The sequence below is a fragment of the Martes martes genome, assembly GCF_963455335.1.
Source record: "Martes martes genome assembly, chromosome: 7".
NCBI lineage: Eukaryota > Metazoa > Chordata > Mammalia > Carnivora > Mustelidae > Martes > Martes martes.
The window spans coordinates 67,132,132-67,150,690 of NC_137894.1; the positions used below are offsets into that span (position 1 = coordinate 67,132,132).

General features: G+C 39.1%; 1 protein-coding gene across 1 annotated transcript in view; it reads right to left on the minus strand.

Annotated features, from left to right (window-relative positions):
* The window catches only part of CEP152 (centrosomal protein 152), a 98,529-nt gene extending 81,705 nt beyond the window's left edge, over positions 1 to 16,824 (minus strand). The window contains exons 1-6 of the mRNA XM_080808327.1: positions 16,282 to 16,824; positions 11,129 to 11,222; positions 2,640 to 2,743; positions 2,348 to 2,420; positions 1,989 to 2,267; positions 717 to 882 (exon numbers count right to left, since the gene is read on the minus strand). Coding sequence (XP_080664453.1) covers positions 717 to 882; positions 1,989 to 2,267; positions 2,348 to 2,420; positions 2,640 to 2,743; positions 11,129 to 11,215 — 709 coding nt within the window. The 5' untranslated portion in view covers positions 11,216 to 11,222; positions 16,282 to 16,824. The remainder of the gene's footprint in view (positions 1 to 716; positions 883 to 1,988; positions 2,268 to 2,347; positions 2,421 to 2,639; positions 2,744 to 11,128; positions 11,223 to 16,281) is intronic.
* Between the last annotated feature and the right edge of the window lie 1,735 nt (positions 16,825 to 18,559).

The following is an 18,559-nucleotide window of genomic DNA, read 5'->3' on the forward strand; positions in this document are numbered from 1 at the left end:
ACTTAAGATAATGGCTAACTTACTGAATTTTTTTTTTTTTAAGATTTTATTTATTTGACAGAGATCACAAGTAGGCAGAGAGGCAGGCAGAGAGAGAGGAAGGGAAGCAGGCTCCCTGTTGAGCAGAGAGCCCGATGCAGGGCTCAATCCCAGGACCCTGAGACCATGACCTGAGCTGAAGGCAGAGGCTTAACCCACTGAGCCACCCAGGCACCCCTGAATTACATTTCTATGTAGTAACGAAAAATTTAAGTTTGAAGAGAAAACTCAATTTCATTTTCCAAATTAGACTTCAGTAAGAAAAACATGTATCTAATGAAAAGTCTTAACCAACTAGAAAAACTGAAATATGCAGCTGAGGAGAACTATTAATGTTTTATTATGGTAAGTTTCAAATATATAAGGTAGAGAGTAGAGTGGCAATGAATCCCATGAACCCACCACCCAGAATCAGTAACTACAAACTCATGGTCAGTCTTGCTTTATCTGTATCTCCACCTAACATTACCCCCAACAACATATTATTTAAAGTAAATCCAAGACTCCATATCAGTTTATTCATAAACACTTCCGGATTTCTAATAACAGAACTTTTAAAAAAAAAAAAACCCACAATCCCATTATCATACTTTAAGAAAAAAATGGCAATTTTTGAGTATGCCCAGTGTTCAAAACTAATTCTGTTATTAAGAAATAAATATAAACTTGATACCTACTTTCATTAGCTCCTAAAAATTGTTGTTGCAGGCTTTCAAATGTGTCACTTCCTGCTATCTCTTGGGCTGGTGAGTCATTATTCTGGGCAGAAGCTTGATAAGGTTTATATGTCACTTTATATGATTCCAAAGCTTGACAACTGGGACCTTGTGATGTAACAAATTGCTATCAAAAGATAATAAATGAAACTGACAATCAGGATTTGGCTTTTTCTGTCTGAATTAGACACCTCAATTTTGTTAGGAAATTTAATTGTGGTACAATTACAAACTTTATACATATATCTTAGCTTAAAAATACCACTTACAGTCATTTAACACTATTAATTAAAAGTCTATAATACATAATTTTACATATCTTAATTGTACTTCTGAGCATGCAATGGATCCAATTACATAAATAACACTCAAGAATTCCAGTAAGATTGTATACAAATAAGAATGATTTAGGTGATGCCAACATCTTGAGAACATAAGAATGTACATATTCAATAGCAAGAACATGCGTCGTATATAATAAATATTCAATAACATTTGTGGAATAGTTAATATTCCATAGAGATAGAAAATGACCATCTTAAAAGGATGAAAAAGTCATCCTGTCATTGGGTGACACAGAATAGATGTTGGCAAAATGAGAAAAGCTACTAGCAAAATCAATGTCACTCAAAGTCCAAGAAGCAGCCACCCATATCCTAAGCTCATCCTATATCTGAGACACCTATATCCTTAGCTCATTAATAAACTTCCCCGGGGTGACAAAGAAGGGAATGACCCTTGTTTATTTCCTTAGCATTCATCCTGTCTACTGCTGTATCACCTCAAAACAGATAACAGCTTTGAAGTATTCAACCTAAAATTTGTTATCAAGGTGGTGGGCTAGAAAATCAAGTAACTAAATGGGGTCATCTATGTAGATTGGCCACTTTATACCAAGATACCTGAACATGGCTTCTCGCTGAAGCATGGTGAAGTGTAGAAGCCAGAAGCGGCAGTAAATGAGGGTGGTTCTTCTTTGGTAGACTTAACTTTTACCTTTTAACTGTTTCTGTAAAGCCTCTATTTTAAAATTTGAACTTACGGCCATGATTTCATTAGATTGTAAACAGAAAACAGCATGACTAATTCAGCATGAGCCTGAATAAAAGCACTCTCAGGGATTTTTGTACTTAAAGCTTATCATTGCACCTACATACGTTTTCTAAACATACACATACAAGCAAATGTGTGCAGACATATACACAAATTCCTGAAAATCAAGTTTTATAATACCTGGAAATGATTCCTTTGAGGATCTGAAAATTTAATTACATTGGTTGGTTGACTATTAAATTCCTGCTTCTGACCATTGATATATGGCTTAAAGTTTTCAGGAAGGTGATATAAATCTGTCTGTTCATAATTACTTGGAGGACTATAACCACTTCCGCCTTCATCTCCACCTTCTTTGGGATGGTAGCCAGGATGCTGGTCGTCTTTTTTACTTGGATTGTCTTCCCAGCTGTTGCTACTTTTCTCTCCAACATACACATCCCGAATCTCATTATAGTCCTAGTAGATAACAAGAGTGAAACAAAGGCACTAAGATCTATTCCCACCCTTGCCAAAGTCATTATCCACTAGATACTTACATTCACATTTTGAGATTTAGGCAGCACTGGATGCTCACACCAATTCACCTCCAATTGCTCGGAGCGATGCAGTCTTGAGAAAAATCAATACCTTAGATTTAGAGCCCATCACTTACTCAGACACAGATTTCACAAAGAACCCCAAGATTTTAACATGTTCTCCCTCTATCACCTACAATTCTAAGAATTAGTCTACAATTTTACAACTGTGTCCATTATTGCCTACAGAGAATCAAAAGAAAGAGCCTTATAGAATCGGAACATATGAGTGCAAGTGACTTCAGGTCCTTACTCTCCCTCTGTGCCATCCTCGCTGCAGTCAGAATAGTGGAGCTCGGGCGAGGACAGGTCATCATCCAGCATATCGTGCGGCAGGTCGGTGAGTAACTGCTGCAACTGAGACAGGAAAGTCGGTGTCAATATTACACTGACGGAGACATGAGCTGCCAAACCAAAGCGGCCTTTCAACAAGTGACTTTGACTTGAGAAGTCAGTGACAGTCCTAATTTCTCCACAACCGTTTGAAATTCCACACAAATTATCAGGATTTATTCTGGAAGGCTTTTTTTCTACAAATGTCTTAGACTTAAAAACACTTAACAATACAATACAACTTTAAACCTTCTTTATGGAAACACAGCAACTCATGGTAATGGTACAATCACTGTATTATGTTATCATGCAGCAGACCTGAGTCTCAGAATCCTGTTCTCCCAGTAATCAGACCTTGGGGACTTGACAATCACACATTCCCCTGGGAATCCAAGCAGCCAGCTCTGCTGTGCCCAGGTGGTAAGAACAGTAGTACCAGCAGCAGCAGGTGGCCCAGAAGCTCTTAAAAGCTTTAATAATGTGATAGAAACCCCTTGGAGAGTGACTAATTTAGCGGACTGCCATCTAATTCCAACGATGAAAAGATAAATGATACTCTGCTCTGCTAACACAATTGAGTAAAAAGGGAGTTTTGAGACTCAGTTTTCTAACAAGAGCACTCTCAAAAGCATAACTCCAAACCTGGCATAAAAGCAGTTGACTTCACTCTCCAATTTTTGTCCAGATAAATCACATCTTTAGCATTCTTCTACCTTTAAAAACTAGATAAATTTGTTTATTGTTTCAAGATAAACGGTGATTAAGAGATGAATGAATTCTCTAATTTGTTGAATTTCAGTATCTGTAAATGACTTTCTTCAATTCCCAATATATTGTCTTAAAATTTATAGCCATCAGAATATTCAAATATTATTAAACAGAAGAGGGCTGCTTATGACTTCTTTTTAAAATTAAGCAGGGGCACCTGGGTGGCTCAGTGGGTTAGAGCCTCTGCCTTTGGTCATGATCCCGGGATCCTGGGATTGAGCCCCGAATCAGGCTCTCTGCTCGGCAGGGAGCCTGCTTTCCCTCACTCTCTGCCTACTTGTGATCTCTGTCAAATAAATGAATAAAATCTTTAAAAAATAAATAAATAAAGCATTAGTTAAATTAACAAGTTGACTGAGTCCTCCGCAGTACATAAATAAATGAACCCCATCAAGTTATGCAATGAGTGAAATTTTTTTTTTTTTTAAAGATTGTATTTATATATTGGTGAGAGAGAGAACAAACAGGGAGAGCAGCAGGGAGAGGGAGAGTCAGGGTCACTGCTGAGCAAGGAACCCCAGCGCAGGACTCTATCCCAGGATCCTGGGTTCTGGATCATGACACTTAACTGACTGAGTCCCCCAGGCATCCTGCAATGACTAAGATATTAAATAATCTGTAAAACCTGGGGTTAAAAATGAGATGCTCCTTGGTCTATGGCTTAGTCTATGGCAAGTTTTTTTTTTTTTTTTTATCCATTTTAGGAGAAATAAAATGTAGCTATAAAATATATCTGAGTGTTACATTTACAACCAAAAGCCTCCTGAAAGCAAATACATATGTGAAAAGTTAAAATATTATGGGGGCACATGGATGGCTCAATCAGTTAAAGGCCTAACTCTTTGTCTGACCACAGGTCTTGATCTCAGGGTCATGAGTTCAAGCCCTGCACTGGGCTCCACACTGGGCATGGAGCCCACTTTTTTAAAAAATTGTTTTAAGAAAGGTCTCAAAGGAATGTTCCAATTGTTAACTGGGTTTTGGAGATGTCAAATTTGGGAATGGAAATGGGGTATGTGAAGAGGGGAGGGGGATATTTCCTTGATCTCACATATATTTCTAATATTCACTATTTTTTTTGAAAAAAGGTTTGTCTTGATCCATCATTCTTTAAAAATTAAACAAGAGAAAAATATTCTATCCCAATGAAAAGTTAACTTCATCTCAAAATTTATTTGATATTAGTATTAGTAACCAAGACCTTGATTTATTGGTCACCTGCTCATGTTGGATAATTGAAAAGTCATTCTGAGAATTAGCCATATCATAGATGACCCAAAGATATAAAGAATAAGAAACACAAAAGAATCATCAAAAGCTAAACAGAACACATCAAAATATTAGTATACCACACGTGTGCCTTAAGTGAAAGGTAGCCAAGTGATTTGAGAAAGACACAAAATTCACTAAAAAAAATACATGAGGTCTTTTAAAAGTGGTCCAACCTGCTTGTCTATAATTATGCATCACTCCTTTATGGAAAAAGACTACCCCCACATTCTACACAGAGAAAAATAACAAAATAAATCTCTTATACTTGCATCAAGTAAAGAGTCCTGTACAGAAAGAATATTTTCTTCTAAACCTTCTGTGAGTTTCAAGTACATGGCCTTATAATTAAGGGGAACCTTAAGAGAGACATCTGAACAATACATTTTTTTCCTCTCACCTAGAAAAAGCTGCATGATAACTAAGCAGTTCTTGTGGCTTTCTTTGTGACACCTCAAAATTTACAAAATTGGCATCCAGAGAGGAAAATTAATTTAAGCATAAGCAATAAGTTCATCAAAATGTTTCTGGAACCACAGGTGAACTTATCAACTGGCAAAATCATTCCTATAGTATTTAGTTTCTTATAAAATATTTTACATATATGCTAACACTTTGAAAGCATTTCATTCACCTTCAAAAAATTTCTCCATGAAGCTCTTTGGAATAGCTGGGCCATATTCCTTGGTTCCCATAACTCTCAGGACCAAGAGAAGCTAAATGAGGTGAGCCCTCCTCATAAAGCCATTCAGGAACAAAATCCTCCCCCAAGCCCGCCATTCCCAGGACCAAAGTGTGCACTTGTCATATACACTGTCAAACAGATTTTGCTTTCCGTCATTGAACCTTGTGCCATAAAACACAGAATTATCAGATCAACTTGGCATGTTACCAAGTACAGAATTTTATAAACCATAAATTTTCCTTGTTAAAGATTCACCTAGCTACGAAACAGATTCATGGGCAAAGAATTCATGGGCAAATAATCTTTATAAATGACACTTAATTCCACTCATTACTTTCAAATTCATCAGACTGCTTTTTGGTCACAAATGCAATCTTTTCAGTGGGATGTTCTTATGTGTCAACTGAGTTTAATAATTAAACAGAAAAAAAATAATTAAACAGATACCTTGCCTAGGGAAAAAAAGATCATTTGCCATTGCTAACACTTCTATGGAATGGTTTAGAATGCATTTCAGTAAACTCCTCTACCTTTACTACTTGACAGGTTTCTTCCCTAAAAAGAAAAAAACTGAGGGCATTTTACTCAAAGAACTTCAACAGCAAAATACTTTGCAATAACCCATGAAGAACATCCAAAACACCTATGTTTAGGGGGGATGTAAAACAGAGAACATGTAAACCTTTTGTTAGGATTTTCTACTTAAATTAACTAAACACACTGTCTCCAGAGACTATGATCTTCAATACTCATGAAAGCCAGAGTTCTAGGATTACAAACCATACATCTTCTCCCAGGAGAAAAGCAGCAGCAAATGGAGTAAACAACGTTCATATGGCTTTTGAACAGGTTACCTCATAAGTATACTGAAAAGATTGATATTTTACAATATAAATTATTAAATAATGCTTTCGTGGATATACAGTCAAGAGAATCTTCCTCTTAACCTAAGAGCTGAGTTAAAAACCTCCTTGCAAAGGCTCAGTATGGGAACGCTAAAGGGCCAAGTAACTGGGCAGCCAGAGCTTTAGTTTATGAATTATATTGCATGCAGAATTTTTTTTTAAAATCCATTCCATTAGTTAAACTAAAGTTTAGGTTAGTGGGGAAGGCTGTATCTAGATTGCCCCATATCTGAAAAAGAAATATGGCAGTCTTTGTTAGACAAGTACTGGCTGCCCCACAAATGACACAGAACTTTAGGCCTGGGAGGAACACCGGAGCTCCTCCCAGGCAAATCTGGCCTTGTAAAAGGGAGCAAACCAAGGCCCAGAGAAGGTGAGGGGCAAGCCCAACGAAGAGAGTTACAGCCCCAGAGCCAGCAGCAGAACCTGAATCTCACCATTCTTACTCCATTTTTCTTCTACAAGACATTTCATTTGTCACTGGAAGACACTTATTTGTACCTGTTTGTGTACAATCGAGCTAGAGTAATGTTTGTGTTCCCATCGTGACAGTGCCTGAAAAACTGTATGTTTTGAGAAACATTCAAAAGGCACAATCCAGATCAAGTATAAGAAATTGCTAAAGAAAAACATCAACGATGTGAATTACTAAACCATCTGTTTCTTTTTCTCTGGTGATGACAAGAAAATGCCACTAAATAAGTCAAATATCATAAAATGTAAACAAATACTAGCTACATAACTCCCTCTAGTGGGGACAAAATGTCAAAAAAATCTTTCTATAATTACATCAAACAAGGCAATTAAAAAGTAGAAGAAAGGCTATGTAATGGGAAACCCTACCTCTTAAAAATACAGGATTTGAAGCTCAAATGAGCTCTATTATTCTATTAGAGAAGCACCGATATAAAAACCAAATGGACTCCGATCAGCATGGCCAGGTGTGAGCTTCTCTCTGCCATCTGCTACTTAAACCACATACGTTTCTACTCAAGATCATTTTCCTGACTTCAAATCGATCATTACTAAAGTATTACCCTGACAGCAGAGATTACTAGTACTTCTGCTAGTACCATACCTAGAAGCGAGCAATAAGCATAGAGCTGTTTCTGGGGAGACTGCATAAAAGTACGTGTATACTCCAGCAAACTGGAAGATCCCAAATGAAAGATCTTAAGCTGTGGGTTCAACAATAATTTTGGAGCTTCACTCTTATCACAATAACAACAACAACTCTATGTCTGTAATATCCCACGATGATCACAAAGCACGCTGACTTAAGTGAAAAGTATTTGGAAAAATCACATTGTTACATTATGAACGAGTTAATAAAAGAACTTTTGAATTCCTCTTCTTTGGGCCAGTATTCCAAGGAAAAGTTTGCCTAGAATACTTTGAATGAGGTCTACTTGGTAGCAAAGATAACTACAGCCATAATTCTCAAATGGTACCATAAGAAAGTAGTGTGCTCCAGTATGTCATGAGAAATAGGAGTGAGATGGATACTAATTGATGTGACCGCTTATAATCCATGGTCCTCACTCATCTGCACCCTAATCTGCCCTGTTTACTATGTAGAAAATGGAGTTTTGGGTGAAACACTGGGTGAGGCTGGGGGTTGTACACTTCTCTGCTACACCTTGGCCAACAGTGCCCAAACTTTACCATTACACCATTTAGAACTGAGGGACTTTAGAAAGGATTGTAGTGCCGGACTCTTCTGCAAAAAATCTTGGAGATTTTTTCAAAATACGGGTCTAATCATGTGGTTTGAGATTCCATTGGTCTAAATGTCCTCTGAATATTGAATCGCTTTACTAAATGAGGTGACTATTTCCTCTTCCAAAGGTTAAATGCACTTTCTTCCCTCGCTCTTCAATGCAAACAATGGAGAGAACAGAAATGGAAAAGGCAAGATCATAATTATAGAGCTGCTGCTGGAATGGCAAGGAAGTCAGAATTTGACTGTGACTTATTCACTGACCTAGGGGCAAGTGTGGACAAAATTCAAACTGACCCCCAGAGCACCAAAATTAAACTTAGCAACTGGCCATTCACACCAGAAGGTCAAAATCAGGATTACTCAAACATTTCTAGAGAGAGGATCTCACAAATCCTTAGCAGGTAGACCGAGAGTCAGATAAGGTCCTGCTTGGCCCTATAGTACATCCTCAGGGATACAGACATTCCTCCTACATGAGGAAATTGAATACCAAGTGATTCACTAAGTAGAGAAAGAATATGCCTTAGGCCACTATTAACACTTATAACCCAGTTGTCAATCCCAAAGCTACCAACAAGGGAGCAGGAAGACCACTCTTCTTTAACCACCCAAGGCTGTGAAATGTTCTGCTACAGCAAGGTCAGACAGCCTGAGGAGGTTGAAATGGCCTCTGGATATGCAAACAAACTTAGGTTTGATTAACCAATTTATCATTTTAACATGCAGTGACAAAATATACGTAAGTCTAATTTTATGAATAATCCTGAATTTTGTTGGTGAAAATCTGAAACCCTCTAGCCTCTGATCTCACTTCTTCCCTTGAAGCAATTAAAGAAAAAAGGCAAAAACACATTTTATTAACACAATACATAATCATGTCAGAGTCAAGTTGGCTGTACATTCTTTTCTTCCACTCTGCTAGCAACACTCATTCTTAGGTATTTCACTACTTAAGAGCTCCTTTTCCTCTGGAAATTCCCTATCCCAGCTTATAACCTACCAAGAAGTGATCCCTAGGGCTATTTTCTATATACCTAGAATTAACTGCCTCTTTTAAAGTTACTAATGTCACCCTTAAAACTTTCACCACAAAATACACCTCTAATTAGTTCCTGTAATACCCTAATGATCTCTCTAATATCTTTTCCAGTGAAAAATCACCTGTCAGATTATTTTTTCTTTTTCTTTAAAGTCTATTATAATAATTACTTAAACTGATCCCCTCAGGAATCCTGGTAGCTAAATTCCAGTGAACTATCCAAAGCCATTGGGGCCATCAAGACCTCATGCTGTGAGTTCACAAAGTAACAGAAAATCCTCACCTCCATCTTTGCCACAACAATTGCTGTGAAGGACCCGGTCAAAATCCAGAAACCCTGCTCAGGGTCATAAATGCCAATGCTTCAGCAACCTGGCAGAGGACTAACAAGAGGGAAGCTATTAAGTTCACGTGAATAAGGCCATGTTGGTGTGAGAGGACCGTGGCCAGCTGGGAAGGGACAGCCACTGCTCAGATCCAGCCTGCCTGCTGCCATGTGCACATGTGGCCAGGACGTAGGATGTTTCAAGACAAGCCAGAGTTGCTTGTTACAATCAATTTTCTAATCTTTAAATATAGATTGAACTTTAAAAACACTGTACAACCAAACAAGACAAAATGTCTATGGACAAAAATCCACCAAGCTGCCAGTTTCTAGCTCTATCCAAACTCTACTGCCAGCTACATGGGCAACTGACCCTATTCCCTACTTCCTGTTGATACGGATAGTTCACAGTAACGATTAAAAAGGATTGTTTTATAGATGAGAAAATGGATCATATCAAGCATAGTCTAGTACAAAAGAAGCCCATCATCATAGGCAACCCAGGAAATCTGACTCAAGGTGCATCTGTGTGGCTTAGTTGTTAAGATTCTGCCTTGGGCTCAGGTCATGATCCCAGGGTCCTGGGATCAAGCCCCGCATTGGGCTCTCTGCTCAGTGGGAAGCCTGCTTCTCCTTCTCCCACTCCCTCTGCCTGTGTTCTCTCTCTTGCTGTCTCTGTCAAATAAATAAAATCTTAAAAAAAAAAAGAAAAGAAAAAAGAAATCTGATTCAAACTAAAAATGATCCTAATAAATTGACTTTTATCAAGTGCTGCTACTACTACTATTGGCCCCATTTACTGAACATGACTCTGTGCCAAGAATTCCGTTAAACTCATTTATGTATCTAAAATATAATCTTCTCTTCTTATTCTTTTTCTCCTTGTCTTTCAACACACAGCAGACAGTAAGATCTTTAAAAACATGATCAGACATCACTTCCCTGCTTAAAATCCTCCACTGAATTCCCATTGCTCCTGGAATAAATTCCAAACATCTTCCCATGACATACACTGATTTGACCCTAGCTCACCTCTTCACACTGTCTCCATACTCACTCCTTGGTTACACAATCCCCACACCATGGCCTTCTGGCTGGTCTGCAGATATACAGGGTCTATTCCCACTTATGTGCTTTACACTCATTGCATGTCTTGGCCTAGAATATTCTTCCTTAGGCCTCTGCATGGCTGTTCCTTCTCATGAGTCAAGTCTCAACTCAGGCATTTCCTCCTCCAAAAGGCCTCCTCTCACCAGTTGCTTTAATTTCACTCTATTTTGTTTCCTTAGCACTTATCAGTGCTAAATTATCAGTCACTTGAATTACTTTATTCATCTGTTTACTTGCTTATTGCTTGCCTCCACAAGGACATAAGCTACCTGAAGCAAAGAACCTTGCTGGACTTGTTCAAGGCAAAGTTCCAAACGATGAGAAACTAGGTCTCTGCCTCCAAAACTAACCACTACCTCCTAAATGAAAAGATCTTAAAGAATCAAACCATTTAGTATGTTTTAGTCTTGTCTCAAAAAAGGAAGCATTCCACTCAACCACCTTTTAAAAGTTCAAATACTGATCAGGTTTTAGGGGGTGACAAAAAAATTATAAATTCCTTCAAAAGGACACAAGAAGATATAATTTTGATCAGGAAATAAAACTTAAAGATTGGGTTTAGAGTCTTTTCTCTGGGTAACCTACCTCTTTCTCCCTTTCATAGTCTTCTTTGTCATACTCTTCATCTTCATTTTGTGTCTGCAGTGCCACGCTGCCAAAATCTAATGACATGGTGTTCCTGTGGAAAGAGAAAGACACTTGGTTTCTAAATATCCCATAAAATCTCTCCAAATGACACAACAGATGCCACACACACACACACAAAAAGACAGCAGCAGCCAGGGAAAAGATATATGTAACTCATGCATAACAAATGGTTAGTATTCCAAATATAAAGACTATGCTTACAAATTAATTGTGATTCACAGAAAATAGCTGTATGACAGTAACTCAAAGAAAAGGAAAATGCGGGGTACCTGGGGGGCTCAGCTGGTTAAATGTCTGCCTTGGGTCCTCTGGGCTCTCTGCTCAGTAGGGAGCCTGCTTCTACTCCCCACCCCCTACTCCAGCTCTCTTGGTAGCTCTCTTTGAAATAAATAAAATCTTAAAGAAAAAACAAAAATGCAAAAATCTAATAAATCTGTGACTAGACCTTTCTCATGGTCTGGAACGTATAACTTAAAACAGCAAGAGTTTTGTTCACAGACATAAAAATAAAATAATAATTTATTTTATTAAAAATTTTAAGAATATGCTCAAAGTTACTAATTTTGTTTATTAGATATGGCAAAGGTGGTAACCTCCACAAACTGGTTCATCCTTTCGGTATCACAAATCCAAACATCGTGTTTTACAAAAAGAGACCCACTAAATGCCGAGTTAATGATTGCCACCTGAAAACCTTGACGATCTGGTCAACTCTGTGTAGCACATGACAAAAAAGTCAGTGTTAAATGTCCTGCTCTTTTGCTTGATAAAATCAGGCTCAAGGAAAAAATACTCAGGAAAAACAATTGAAGAGTGTGAAGCTGTACCATGCAGAGTTCCAATTCCAAAAGCAACAGCAGAATTTCTCTGCAGAGCGGTTACTGCTGTGGTAGAAGCAGCAGCAGCAGCAGCAGGAGGTGGGTTTTCAAGTACTTACAGTCAAAAGCCTGCTGATGATTTGAATTATATTTAGGAATCGATGCTACATGGTGACTAGCCAGAATTTCAAAGGTCCAAAGAATCCCAACAAAAAAGTAGGCAGGCGTCATCAATTACCCAGCCTAATACTGCCTTCCCTTCACTCCACTCCTCTGCATGCCAGCAAAATGCACTTTGATGTGAGCCTAAGCTACAACTCATTCCCTGCACTTTTCGGGCTCTAAAATGTCATTAAATTGGAAGTGAATTAAGAAGCACAGGCCCAGGCATCCAAATACATTTTACCATAAAGAACTTAGCTCCCTCGTGTTAACAGCTGAGAACTATGACGACAAACTTTTTTATGTAAGCCAACAGCTCTACAAGCAAAAGATACTCCACTGCATCAGATCTAACACGCCTTTGATTGTATGACACCATTCCATTTGTACCACTAAGAAAAAGATGTGGCCAATTAAATTATGACACATCATTAATTTTAAACTGCAGCCTTTGTAGATATTAAAATCCAAAAAGAAAATGAGAACTTTAGAATAGATGAAATATGGTGTTAGACTAACACAAATATAAATTTTAATGCTGAAAATCCCCAAACATCAAGTTTTTGTTTGTTTTTCAAGGACTGAATTACATTTCTTGTCCAAACTGTACTTTGCAGTCGACCTTCCTTAACCCTCCCTCTCTGGTCCCTACACCCAGCCCATCCCTTCCAACTCATCAGCTCAACCCCCTTCCATCAACTTAAACTCTTCGAACTTCTGTTTCTTTGACCAGACTTGCTCCTTTCTATTCTTGTGCCAGAGCTGAAAGGAGGAAGGGAAATGTGCACTTTTTCACTAAGAGGGAAAATACATAAGTTTAGGGAATCTAAACCTCGTCTCCATCCAACAGCTACAAGAACCTTCTTGTACACCTGCATTAGTTACAGACCTGAATGTAAAGAGCTTATAATATAGCTGAAATGGTAAGGGGAAAACACACAAGCCCATGTCTCTAGGGATTTTTTATTACTGCAAGTGAACACCAAGTCTATAGAATTCAACAGATAATGAAAATACTAGCCAATTTAAATCCTGGCTCCTTAAAGGAGGAGTTAGACTTTAAGGACATCCCTGAATTCTCTGGGCAGAAATCATCTTTCCTGCTTCTGGTATTTACAGTATTCTCTACCTCTTCCTGTATTTTATAGTTAATTTCTCCTGTATTAGGTAAAAGAAAGGAGAGGGGTTTTTTCTGTCAATTGTTCACTAACATGCCATCAATTCCTGTTGAATATTGGAAAAGAACATCGATTTACAAAAGCCTTTTGCTAAATACAGCTATTTTATTTTTTTAAAAAGATTTTATTTATTTATTTGACAGAGAGAGATCACAAGTAGGCAGAGAGGCAGGCAGAGAGAGAGGAAGGGAAGCAGGCTCCCCGCTGAGCAGATCACCGATGTTGGGCTTATCCCAGGACTCTGGGATCATGACCTGAGGTGAAGGCAGAGGCTTTAACACACTGAGCCACCCAGGCACCCCAATATAGGTATTTTAAATAAAGAGCTACTTTTTTTCTCAGAAAATAGTGAATTTTGCAAGGTATTTTCATTTTTAAATGAAGAGAATGTAAAAGACCAAAACGTATCACTTTTGAATGGCTTTTTAATCCAATGTCACTGAAGAAATCTACAAATATCTGAAAAGACTAAAATCTCTCTAGACTGGGGAAGAAAAGACACAAATAAGTTTTCCTTCTCAAAAGTGCAAACTACTGGAGACCTTAAGAAACTACTTTGGCATAAAGAGAAATCTGATAACCTTATTGTGGATAAATAGATAATTAGTATTTTAATGAAAATTTAAAATAAAAGCTAATGCTTTTCCTCAACTTATTAACTACTACTACTTATCACTGTTATCAGAGACTTTACCATAATATTCAGAATAAAAGAGACTGCTTCATAAGAAAAACTAAATAGTAAGAGAGTAAACCCAGAAGCCATGAAAGAAAAACTGGAAAGAAACTTAAGCACAAAAAATAAAATTTTCATATGGCAAAAGACATCACTGACAAGTCAAATATTATGTATGAAAAAACACACTTAACAAAGTCAAAAGATAAAATAATGCATAAGAAAATGTTTGCAAAACACATGACAAAGTCCCAATATACAGCGTTCAAAAAGAAATGAGAAAAAGACAACCTAATTAAAAATGGGCAACTGACAATTCATTTTAAAAAAGTGTCTAATATTCAATTAACTTAAAAGTAAGCTCATGAAGAATTCACAGTGTCATTTAAACACTGAAATGATTTTCAACCACTAAATTAAAAAAAAAAGTTAACACCTAGTGGTGGCTATTTTGTAGGAAAGAGATATCCTCATGAATTGCTGGTGAAACGTATGAATTGCTGGTGAAATATATGAATTGCAAAAACCATCCTGAAAACTACCATATGAGTATACTGAAAAAGAACACTTGTCCTAGTAAAAGTACTTTTGAATAAATTTGGTGATACTATACTAAGAGAAATAATGACATATTTCTGTATTTACTGACTGATCCTTAAACAATCAAGACACAGAATAAGTGTACTGTATGCTTTTTTTTTAATAGTTAATACTTTCTCCCCAGATAACTTTTTCTGAACCTATTAATAAGACTATGTTCGGGTTTTTTGGTTGTTTTTGTTTGTTTTTAACACTCAGATCAGAAGGGCTCAGTCTCAGTCTCATTTTGTAGTTACTCTTTATGTTTTCTTTGCCCTCCTTGCAATGAGAGGAAAAACCAATGAGTGTTTAGTTGGACAAAATATCAGAAACCAAAAGCACTCCTTTTGTCTCATCCAAAAACCTATAAGCTCTCTGAAAGCAGAGTTAAAATGCATGTCCTCCACATTTTGCACAAGGCAGGCACACAATAAGAATCAGTTGAATGAATATGATACATTCATGCCACCCTCTAGGATTCATTATTTCAATAAAATTTTCCTCGGCATCTACTGTGTGCCAGTTTATATCCTAGATGTATCTAAGACATGGTATCAGCCATGGGGAGTTTACAGTCCCTTAGAGAAACAATGATATGAATCAAGAGTTACCATGATACACTGTAATATGTTCTACAATAGAGGAGAGTATAAAGCACAAATTAACTGACTGAAAAGAAAGGGCAGCTGAGGGAAATTTCACAGAAAAAGACTTTCAGTTAGAAAGAACTCAATACCGCTGGAAGTGGTTAAGAATAAGGGCACTCATTCAGACAACCTGGGCTCAATTCTAGCTCTTTTATTTATCAGCTGTGCATGTTTGAGGATGCTGCTTCCATTTTTCATTAAACAAATGCGGGAAAAAATAGTACCTGCTTCAAAGATTGGTTATGAAGATTCACAAGATAATGAATATAAAGTGTTTAGCACCATGTACCAATCACTACATTTTAGTTTTGTTACTGTAACATTCTTACCTATGAACAGGAGTCTGCAGCTACAGAAGAGGTAAACAGCATTCAGTGTATCTAAGAAAGGTGAATACGCTGCCTGTGGGAAACCTAACTTCAACTAATACCTCTTCTGGGATGAAAACGCTACCTCCTTCAAGATGCCCTCCCAATCCTGTTGCCCTAGGGAGGAGGGGAGGATTCTGCACTTTCAGACTGTACGTCTTATACTTTTCTTATGGCTTCCATTTCAACCTCTCACTTCGTTGTTTGCATTTACGTGTCTAGGGAGTGCATATAAATTGCCATGCATTGTGAAAGATATGGTCAAATTCAGCTTAAATCAGACTTAAGTCCATGACTATAAGATAAAAAAAGGTTAAATGCCAGGAAGGGGGTTGGTCTATAAACGCCCTAGGAAATTCTACTTACTTGTTTACATGCTAGTTTTCCTTCTACAAGGAAAACCAGAACACACTAGCCTGTTTCAGACGTGCAATATGAGTTTAAGAGGCCTGGTCATTTATTCAACAATGATTCACCATGCACTGTTCAAGATTACAAAGTTCAACAGGACTTGGTAGAGAAGAGACTAGACATTTAAACAAATGATGACAATCTGTCATCAGTGCTAATGACAGCAGCTTGGACAAATCGAGTCAAGGTGCCTGAAGAATGCAGCAAGTAGGCACCCACAGCTGAACGACAGAATCAATCAGCGGCCTTACCAAGAACTCCGTTTGGCGTCACCCACAGCACAACAAACAGGTACGGCGACAGCGAAGCTGTAGAGTGCCAGCACGGGGTGCCTTGGGGCTGCTGGCTTTGGCTGCCAGCGTCACATGCACTCAGTCAACACACGTGGACAGAGCACCCACTGTGAGCCAGGCGCGGCGCCAGGGTGACCACAGCGGGGGTCCCCAGGATAGGGTCTCGGGCTTTCCCCCACAGCCTGCAGGGGGCCAGGGGGGCTTCCCACACGTCGCTTGTAAGGAGAAACTGGGGTCTCGTTGACACTTCAAAGTCAAAGCCGGAATCCTGCAACCCGCGGACAGTCCACCACCACTGGATTTGAGGAGGGGGCGGCGGGTCAGCCCGCGGGCAGCCACAGCCAGAATCCCGAGGACCCCGCACCCCCTCCAACCCCAGCTCCAAGCCAAGCCGAGAAGCGAAACTCACCGGAGGCCACGGGTGCTGCCCCCACGGGGAAACCCTAGTCCCCGCCGAAGACAGACTTCTAACAAACCCCCTTCCCAAGGACTCTAATCCTCTCGTTCCTTCCTCGTCACAACCGAACCCAGCGGTGCAGAGGCCATTGAGGAGCAGCCGCCTCCTTCAATCGCCGGCTAAAAGCTGGCTGGGCGGGCGGGGCCGTGCCGGCTCGAGGCGGGGCGCGGCGGCGGAAGTCCCCGCCTTTCTCAAGCTTGGTTGAGAATTCCGCCCGCAGTTGCGAATGTCTGGCTGTTTGAAAGCGGGCGCCAGAGGTGGCGGGAAGGTCCTCCTGTGCGCCCATTGGTGGGTTAGGGAGCCAATTATGAAAGGGTTGGCTCTAGACTGGGCGGGTTTACGGTTGCTAAGAGATGCCAAGGGGCGCGGTTTAGGACTTTGGCAGGGGATGAGCGGGTTTTGTCAGGGGTCCCTCGCCCCTTCCTGTACCTGCTGGTTCCCCCTAGGCCCCTCTCGCTCCGCGCTCTCCATTCCTAAACCTCAGCTCTGGGTTACAGCACACAGAATCCCTCACTTTCCCCACCGAACCCTGACCTTAAAGGTTTTTGCACCTGCCCTTCTGATTCTCTAAGGTGCCCGCTTCCCCATCACCTAAACGCACTTAGATGTAGTTTTACTTTGTCTTCTTTCTTACCGGGTTCTGCCTTGTTTGATTTTGTGTTTGTTGTTTTTTTTTTTTCATTACCGATGAGATGGCACATTTTCCACGTGTCTACTCACTACTTGAATTTCCCCAAGTGTGAATGTTCTTGTTTTAGGTATCTGTTAACCCGTGCTTTAAGACAGTGCTGTCCGGGGTGCACTAAAGCCCATTCTGTACGCACCTGCCAAGCTAAAACGCTTTTGGTGAATATCAAGGAATTAGTAGCCCTAGGTTCACATATCTTTTTCACCCTTTCCCTTAAGTATGAGAAAAGTATGCAGTAAAAAGGTTGTTTAAGGCTCTTCATAATCCAGCTAGTTTTCTTTTGCTACCTCACCATGCCACTCCTGTGATACCTATACTAATCCCTCGTTACCCCACCAACTAGCATAAGGTTATGCCACATAATAAGTACTAACTCAATCCATAGCAATAAGGTACTGAACTACTGGCTGAGCTGCCTACCATTCCCAGAGTGCTTTTGTTTTGCTCAAGCTCTTTCTCTCACCCGCATTTCCCTATCTTACTATCCACTCAAGTCTTGAAGACAGGTGAGCGCCTCTTCTGAAACCCTTCATGACACACTTCCCCCCAACCTTGACAGAAATGATCCTTCCTACATCTGTACATGGTATACATATCTTATGTTTCTTATTATCTTCTGTAATTAGTTGCACATCTGTTTTACTCAGTTCAACGTCAATATCTTGAGGTACTTACATTACTTCTTGGACATCAATCATGCTTCATGGTCTCTGGCAGGCACTCAGAACAAACTGGTTAAATGAGTAAAGGAATGAACAAATAAATTAAGACTTCTGTGCCAGAAAATATGAATAAAAGGCATTCAGGTAAATGGCAGTTGTTGAAACCTGAGCCAAGGTATCTGTTAGAGGGAACTAGGCTTGGTTTAAGATGGAATGCTACAGCAAGGATGCTAAGTGATCCCTGTTTCTTACAGAGATGAACACATTAAAGATATAAGGGTGGGGGGGAAGTACATGAGGAGACAATGTTTATAATCCCTTACATACATAATACTTTAGAATTTGGTGAGTTCTTACAACAAACCTGTGAGGACCCAGGACAGGTATACATATCCCATTTTACAGCAGAAGAAACAGATTAAAAAAAAA